Raw genomic sequence first — 9,486 nt, 5'->3', positions numbered from 1 at the left:
CACTTCCCAGCAAATTAGGGACACTGTTGCTCCTGGGGTATCGGCGAGGACCATTCACAACCGTCTCCATGAAGCTGGGCTACGGTCCCGCACACCGTTAGGCCGTCTTCCGCTCACGCCCCAACATCGTGCAGCCCGCCTCCAGTGGTGTCGCGACAGGCGTGAATGGAGGGACGAATGGAGACGTGTCGTCTTCAGCGATGAGAGTCGCTTCTGCCTTGGTGCCAATGATGGTCGTATGCGTGTTTGGCGCCGTGCAGGTGAGCGCCACAATCAGGACTGCATACGACCGAGGCACACAGGGCCAACACCCGGCATCATGGGGTGGGGAGCGATCTCCTGCACTGGCCGTACACCACTGGTGATCGTCGAGGGGACACTGAATAGTGCACAGTACATCCAAACCGTCATCGAACCCATCGTTCTACCATTCCTAGACCGGCAAGGGAACTTGCTGTTCCAACAGGACAATGCACGTCCGCATGTATCCCGTGCCACCCAACGTGCTCTAGAAGGTGTAAGTCAACTACCCTGGCCAGCAAGATCTCCGGATCTGTCCCCCATTGAGCATGTTTGGGACTGGATGAAGCGTCGTCTCACGCGGTCTGCACGTCCAGCACGAACGCTGGTCCAACTGAGGCGCCAGGTGGAAATGGCATGGCAAGCCGTTCCACAGGACTACATCCAGCATCTCTACGATAGTCTCCATGGGAGAATAGCAGCCTGCATTGCTGCGAAAGGTGGATATACACTGTACTAGTGCCGACATTGTGCATGCTCTGTTGCCTGTGTCTATGTGCCTGTGGTTCTGTCAGTGTGATCATGTGATGTATCTGACCCCAGGAATGTGTCAATAAAGTTTCCCCTTCCTGGGACAATGAATTCACGGTGTTCTTATTTCAATTTCCAGGAGTGTATATGTGGACTCTGGCAGAAGAATTTATTAAAATCAATAATATTTCTTTTCAAAATTTTAAAATATAAAATAAGTAACCAGATTACAATATATTCAAAAGTTGAGCATCAAGTACATTCCATCACCCCCCCACCCCCACCCCCACCCTCTTCGTATTGCATGAGTTAAAGGTGTCAATATGTAAGAGAATTTCAGTTTAGTTTATAAACAATGTATAAGCTATGTTACTTACTTCTGCATGTGACTTCTGCCTCTGTGGAATGATGAAATGCAGCAGTTCCCTCACACAGATGTTCACCCTGTGGTGCTCCAACCCAGTGCCAGTATCCAGAATACTGAAGACCAGTTTTAACAGCTGTGAGCCAGTTTGTCTCGGGATACAAAACAACAGTTTTGCAAACATCTTTCCAAAATGAATTGGTGCATATGTTCAGGCCAGAGGGGGTACAATGACTGCCAAGTTATTTGTAAATTTCATTTTATATTGGAATCACTGAAATATCATCACAAACCCTCTTAACCACTGAAGTTTCATTTTGTTTCCTCCTTCCCTTCTAGGTTCTTAACATTCTTTTCAAGCTATACAGTATATGAATTCAATGTCCTAGAAAACCACTGACAAGCCACAGCTACAGATTTCTTACACAAAAACAAGAAAAAATCTGATAAATATGGGCTCTAAAACGAATACCTTACGAGCTTCTTTGGAAATGTGAAGCATATCTCTTTTCCTTGTTCAGGAGAAGTGATGTGTTGCACACTTACAAAGATGAACAAGTGCACATAGCTCTTAAAAAATGCACCTGAGACCAACATGTTTACTGGAATTTTTTTCTTGGTTTGCTCCATATTACTTCCTCCCAAAATATTAAGATCAAAGTCCTTGCAGTAGAACACATATGTTTCTTAACTCTTAAGGTATGCATTTTGGAGCCCATGTTCGCAAGACTTTTTTTCCTGTTTTGGTGCAAGGAAACTGTCTGTGTGGTTCGTTTCTAGGAGAATAAATTCAGGACATCAATCCACGTCCACGTCCAACACAACGAAACGACACTTAAAGTGCAATACACCTGCCATTAGGTCAACCATTTGTCAGTAAACTTGAGTTTGCACATACACACTACAGGCCAAAATCCTCTTAATGGACTTGACAATACCTAGGATGTCAGATGCTTCTAATGCACCTGCATTTTTTACAACAATACATTAGACACAGTTAGTGCAGAGGCGTTAACGTTACAACTTATTTTTTCTGCCGATTGGGTGATACAAGGTCAGTAATTTCCCGTCAGAACATTGACGCCCTGTGGTTTTGTTGCATGATGTTTCTGAGCATGGGCTGTTATCCTCAATTTGTCCCTCAAGTAACCCTTACACCAGCCAGCCGCGCGGAATTAGCCGAGCCGTCTAAGGCGCTGCAGTCATGGACTGTGCGGCTGGTCCCGGCGGAGCTTCGAGTCCTACCTTGGGCATGGGTGTGTGTGTTTGTCCTTAGGATAATTTAGGTTAAATAGTGTGTAAGCTGAGGAGCTGATGACCTTAGCAGTTAAGTCCCATAAGATTTCACACACACACTTACACCAGCCTGTTCCCACTTAATCCCAAGAGGCGTGAACACTTGTGAGTGCCCAGATCTTGCCTGCTGGGCCAGCACAACTGATGGGCTACCTGACACATTGCTCTAATGTACTGCATTCATGTCTCATTCTGCTGCACACACAAGACATTTACCCACCCCTATGGTGGGTGTTCAACCAATGCATTTGATTATGGAAGCTGCGGCCAAGTTCCCTGACTGCCACACTTCAGCCATTTGTCTACCTGTGTCTGTGAGCAGGCACTTAATATTGAACAACCTGATCTACATGAAGAGTGTTTTTCCGTTCCGTCTCTCTTTCCTTTTATTGTTGGGGGAAGAGGAACTGTGAACCCTTGGCATAACAACAAGGGTTTGCAGACATCACCTCCTTCCATGCATTTCCAGAGTACCTTGCAGTTACCTTATTGAAACGTTTTTGGCTTTTGTCACATCAAACAATTACAGCAAAAGCAAATTTAAAAATAATGTTATAAAACTACACAACTTTTATCTGCATGCCATACTGTTGGTCAGGACAATACATACGTCAGTAACAGAACTTGAAAAATGTTAAATTTTGATTCATTTTCAGTTCCAACTAAGATTTGACAAGCAGCGACTGCTATAGTTCCCTATAGATACTATTTCACCAATTTTTTTCCTCTGAAAAGGCAACAAATATGTCACATTGACACTTAGCCAACACTGTCTTCCTCACTCTCTGAACTGCCATAGTATGCTCCATCCGAGTCATCTTCGTCATATTCTGCTTCCACATGATCTATATCGCCCTCCAGTTCATCCTCAATCTCAGGTGGTTCGTGCTCTTCAATGGTGCCATAGATTTTCAGGCTGGGCATCTGCTCTTTCAGTATATGCAGCGCTTCACTGTCCCCTATACATGAGTGAACATACAGCTCCCTGTGACATGGAGAGAACATCTTCAACTTATAAAATACAGTCAACAACACACTGTAGCTATCAGGATGTAAGAAAGTTAGAGTACAATGCGCCTTCAACATAATTATACACAGAGTACATGCTCCTAACAGGCCAGGATTTGGAAGACACTGGACCACTGTATGGTTTAAGGAACTATTCTAGGAAATGACTTGTGTACACTGTCCAGCCACATTAATGTGACCATCTATCAAAAACTGAATAACCACCATTTCTAGCACAGACTGGTTTGAGACATACACAGAGAAAGTCATTGAGACTCTGGAAGGTACTGACGGGAATTTGGAGCCATGCCAACTGCAGTGCCACAGCCCACTGTACCAGTTCTCTCAGCTCAGGGATCATGCCGCAGAGAGCCCTATCGAGGTGGTCCCACAGACTGTCGATTGGATTTAAATCTGGAGAGTGTGGTGGCCTGATGAGTGTGATAAACTCATCCCAGTAGTCTTCAAACCACGCACATACACTGTGAGCATTGTGCTACTCGTAGATGCCATGGTGGCAAGGAAAGACAAATTGCATGTGGGGGTGAAACGGTTCCCATGGATAGATGCATACTTATACACTGTGCCTTCCCGAATGATGAGATCATTCAGAGAACGCCAAGAAAACATTCCCCTTCCAACGATTGTTGCAGAGTTTGCCCTGACATTTTACTCTGCACACGCCAATGTCCATCTGTCCAATGGAGCAAAAAGGTGATCATTTGAAAAGGTCTCCTGTCACGACTCAGTGTATGCCCACTTGCGGTATTAGCGACCAAATTCCAGCCTTCATCGCTGATGAACAGCAATCAGCATGGGTGGACAGACCACATGATTGCTTTGGAGGTCCATATGCAGCAAAGTTCACCAATCTGCCATTGAGGAGATACTATTGGTAGTCCCTCAGTTCATCTGGTCACTCACTTGTTCAACAGCTGCACATCTATTCCTCCATATGCATCTCTGCAGCCATTGTTCACTCCTGCCATCTATCTTCTGTGGAGAACCACATTGGCCTTGACACCAGTTTTGGATAGCACCATGTTGCCATCCAGTTGAACCACAGTGACACGTGAACAGTTTACAAGCTTAGTGGTTTCTGAAATGCTTCCAGCCTTGGCCTGAAAGCCAACAATCATTTGCTTTTGGACATCAGATAAAGCACACCGTTTCCACATTGTGATTATGACTACAATGTTTTCCACATTCTCTGACATATTTTTATAGTCCTAGTGCTACCACCTGCCATCTGTGAGTGGCTGTTGCAATTTGACATCGAACGTAGACAGTGGTGACATTTATGTGACTGGACTGTGTAGCTTTAGAGAAACCATAATGGAGCTGCTTTCAGATTGTAATTTATCTTTTGGATTAGATTAGATTTGCTTTCATTCCAAGTGATCCATAGTGAGGAGGTCGTTCAGGATGTAGAACATGTCAGAAAAACAACAATACATGACAAATATTTACAACTCAAACAAATAAGCTAATGAACCATTCCACAGGTCCCAAGTGGCATGGTTGTCATTTTGTAATGAACGCTATATGAAAGAATCATTTTGGAAATACTAATGCACTGAATTTAAAATAATTTTTTTTATTTATTTATCAGTTGGTTCCACTGAGAAATTCATCAATGGAGTAGAAGGAGTTGGAAACCAATAAATCCTTTAGGCTTCTTTTAAACTGAATTTCATTGGTTGTTAAGCTTTTTAAGGCTGCTGGCAAGTTATTGAAAATGTGTGTTCCTGAATAATGCACACCTTTTTGTACAAGACTAAGTGACTTTAAATCCTTGTGAAGATTATTCTTATTTCTAGTATTGATTCCATGAATTGAGCTGTTGGTTTGAAAAAGTGATATATTTTTAATGACAAATTTCACTAAGGAATAAATATATTGGGAAGCAGTAGTTAATATCCCTAGTTGCATAAACAGTCCCTGTGACAGTTCAGCCAAGTGGATTGTTCCCTGAGTTATGGAGCTATCACACTGCTTAGCTATGCAGTAGAACTGGTGCCCACGCAACAAAACAGCATTGCTGAATATGTAGGCACATTAACCAGGGAATTCAGTTCTGCCTGCTCCGCATTCAGAAATCTCTCTCACTGTGGTGGTCTACAGACAAGATAACTAGCATATTTCCACTCAGCTCCGTTGTTTGGCACACTCTTGTAGCTAAGATGATAAATAGTTTTTATTCTACAGAAGCATGCAGTAAGAATGCTGTGTAAAGTTGGAAACTGAATAATGTGAACATTACATGTTACAATCTATAGATAAGACATATATGACATGCTGGCACTAGGATATAGCTACCATATGAAATTACTTTACACTGAGGTGACAGAATTAATGGGATATCGTGTTGGACTTCGTTTTTCCAGCATAGTGCAGCAACTCGATGTGGCATGGACTCTACAAATCGTTGGAAGTCCCCTGCAGAAATATTGAGCCACGGCATCTCTACAGGCATCCATAATTCCGTAGGTGTCGCTGGCATAGGATTTTGGGCACGAAGTGACCTCACAATTATGTCCCAAAAACGTTCGATGGGATTCATGTCGGGCGACCTGGGGGGCCTAATCATTCGCCCCAACTGTCCAGAATGTTCTTTGAAACAATCGAGATCAGCTGTGGTCTGGTGACATGGCGTATTTCATTCATGAGAGGCCCATGAATGGCTGCAAATGGTCTTTATGTAGCCAATCATAACCATTTAAGTGTCAATTATTGGTTCAGTTTGATCAGAGGACCTGGTCTGTTCCATGTAAACACAGTGTGCACCATTACGGAGCAACCACCAGTTTGCACAGTGCTTTGTTGATAACTTGGGTCCATGGCTTCATGGGGTCCCAACTGAAATCGGGACTCATCTGACCAGGCCACAGTTTTCCAGTGTAGGGTCCAACCAATATGACCACGAGCTCAGCAGAGGCGCTGCTGGCGAAGCCATACTATTAACATGGTACTTGCATCGGCCGCCTGCTACCATAGCCCATTAACACCAAATTTTGCCACTCTGTCGTAACGGATACGTTCGTCGTACATCCCACATTTATTTCTGCAGTTACTTCATGCAGTGTTGTTTGTCTGTGAATGCTGACACCTCTACACAAACCACTGCTCATGGTCGTTAAGTGAAGACCGTCGGTCGCTGCGTTGTCCGTAGTAAAGTAATGCCTAAAATTTGGCATTCTGGGCACCCACTATTACCGCATAAAAGTTTGTTAATTCCCTTAGTGCGGCTATGATCACGTCGGATGCATTTTCACATGAATCGTCTGAGTACAAATGGCAACTCCACCTATGCAATGTCCTTTTATATCTCGTGTACATGCTATACTACCACAATCTGTATATGTGCATATTGCTATCCCACGGCTTTTGTCACCTTGGTGGAAAAAGTAACCAAGGAGCAGATCACATTTGGCACAACATGACAGGTGTAATGTTTGAATTTTGGTGAAGAAGTGATTCGTGACAAGGATGAGAAAAATCAACAGTGACCATTGTTTGATAACAGTGAGTAACAAATACTATCGACATACAATGATTGTGCATATATGTGTTGTGTGTCATCACATTTTGATTAATCCAAAGAAGAATAGTAGCAGAATGTTCATGTGCAGCACATTGTATCTTTAGCACTCGGCAGAGAGAACCACAGTGAGACAGTGTGAGTGTCACACATAACTGACTGAAGGGCACAATATGTCATAGCATTGTGTAGCTGCTAAGTGCAATTCATAGTGTAATTTGTGTGCTCCATTTATCTGAGGCAGCATTGTTTGAATTTAAATGTTATGCTGTGCTAGAGACTTTTGCTTCTCATATAGCAATAAATTGAAGATGGAGGATAAAAAAAGATGGTTATTACCTTATGCATTGAAATGATCGAGGTAGAGGAATGTTCTTTATTGAGTAGTAACACAAGTGGGAGGGATAACGAAGAAAAAATTGCTAGAAATAAAAGTTTTGAATTAAAGTTGAGAATAAAATAGCAGGAAAGTTCAACAAATTCTTGTTAGTTGGAGTGTAGTCATTCTGAATTATAATTAGTATGAATAGAACACTAGATGTGGTGGACTGGTATGTATCCAAGTTGCTACTGAAAATTGATCAGTAGGAAGTGAAAACAGGCCAAATGGGGGCAGGAGATATCTCTAGTATGATGCAAATAGTTTTAGAGAATATAAAGAGCTTTAGGAAAGAAAGACAAGCAATTGTTGATAAAAGTCAAGAAAGTCTTGCTTTTAAAATTGAGGAATGCATTGCCAAAACCCAAGGAAATTTTCAGAATGAGATTTTCACTCTGCAGCGGAGTGTGTGCTGATATGAAACTTCCTGGCAGATTGAAACTGTGTGCCGGACCGAGACTCGAACTCGTGATAAACCACGAGGTCCCAAGTTCGAGTCTCGGTCTGGCACACAGTTTCAATCTGCCAGGGAGTTTCAAGGAAATTTTGTTAATGAAAGGGAAGACAACCCTAAGCCCTGAAAGTACCAATGAACTGTTTAAAGAAATACTGGAGAACACAAAAAAATTTACTAACCAGTTTAAACGTGATGGGGAAGTTATTATTCACCACCAAGAAGAAGTATTTAATAAGATGAGAAAAGAAATTTTGAATAGTCGAAACATTGCAGTAGATTAAGATCTTATGAATTTTAAAGATAAACAGGATGCTCTGCATACTAATAATCTGCCAAAGTAAATAACACAAGGAAGTATCTGAGGATATGTATTGTTGTACTGGAAGTTACTATCACAGATCAAGGTGTGAAAACAGCTGGTACAGATCCGAAAGCGCAGGAATTGGCCACTAAGTAATCCAAATTAAAGAGCTAGTTATGAAACACATTCAGTGCATGGATATCCAAGCAGTATGTTTCAAAATCTTATTATTCAGTACACAGTTTGTAGTCCGCTAATAAAGAAATATTTAAAATTTAAGGCTCTCTAAAAGCACATGCACTGCAAGCTTTGACCACACTATAACTGTCTGCTTTAGTACATCTTGTCTAGACATGTCTGTTTTTGGACTAATATACCACATTTGAATGTCTTCATTCCCATACTGCTGTAGACAGTTCCGTCTGTTCTGCAAACTGTGTAAATCAAAAGTCATCTATATTCAAGACTGTCAGTTTTAAAACGTTCTAATCTTAAAATGTAATACTTTCAAAATTTCTGTGGCACAGTCTTATGGCTCTAAATTTTCTGATTCCAAAAACCAATTAATATAGAGTAATCAAATTTCAGGAATACATTTGTCTATCTAACAGCGCAACACCACAGGTTAATGTAGGCGCGATATAAGTTGTTGCAAATGAAAAATACTGGTACACTAATAACCAGTGTCACCGCCACAATGTTGACTGCAAGGATGCAAATGTCTATGCATCATGTTTTTTACAGGTACCTGATGTCAGTTTGTGGCATGGAGTTCCATTGCTTTTGCACTTGGTCGGTCAATACAGGGACAGTTAATACTGGTTGTAGATGGCGCCGCAGTTGTCGCCGGACGATGTCCAATATGTGCTCGATTGGAGACGGATTTGGTGATTGAGCAGGCCAAGGGAACATGTTGACGCCCTGTTGAGGATGTTGTGTTATAGGAGTGGTATGAGGGCAAGCGTTTTCCTGTTGGAAAACAACCCCCACAATGCTGTTCATTAAGGCAGCACAACAGGATGAATCACCATACTGACGTACAAATTTGCAGTCAGGCTGTGTGTGATAAACCACGAGAGTGCTTCTGCTGTCGTAAATTGCACCCCATACCATAAACCCAGGTACAGGTTGTAATGGTCGCCTAGTCGTTGATATTGCTAATTGCTGTAATCGCACTATTTCACTCCCATTTACGGAGCTTGTTAGCACTTGATGTTAGGTTGGCGCCATTAAAATGCGTTGTAGTAATCGCTGCTGCTTGCTGGATCGCTGCGGTGTCTCGATGCTGATGCTGGCTCTAAATCTGGTTGTCTAGGGTTAAAAACATGAGGTCCCGTGTTTTTTATGTGCTTTTGATGATAAAGAACGA

The 9,486-nt window shown here is 42.3% G+C and overlaps 1 protein-coding gene across 1 annotated transcript in view; it reads right to left on the bottom strand.

Moving 5' to 3' along the window:
• Positions 1-1,094: 1,094 nt before the first annotated feature.
• The window catches only part of LOC124718981 (F-box/LRR-repeat protein 7-like), a 126,285-nt gene continuing 117,893 nt past the window's right edge, over positions 1,095-9,486 (bottom strand). The window contains exon 8 of the mRNA XM_047244653.1: positions 1,095-3,416. Within this exon, the coding sequence (XP_047100609.1) occupies positions 3,191-3,416 (226 nt within the window). The 3' untranslated portion in view covers positions 1,095-3,190. The remainder of the gene's footprint in view (positions 3,417-9,486) is intronic.

This window comes from Schistocerca piceifrons, chromosome 10 (assembly GCF_021461385.2).
Source record: "Schistocerca piceifrons isolate TAMUIC-IGC-003096 chromosome 10, iqSchPice1.1, whole genome shotgun sequence".
Classification (NCBI taxonomy): domain Eukaryota; kingdom Metazoa; phylum Arthropoda; class Insecta; order Orthoptera; family Acrididae; genus Schistocerca; species Schistocerca piceifrons.
Note: the sequence above shows the minus strand (reverse complement) of the source record. Positions and strands in the feature narration are given on the sequence as shown.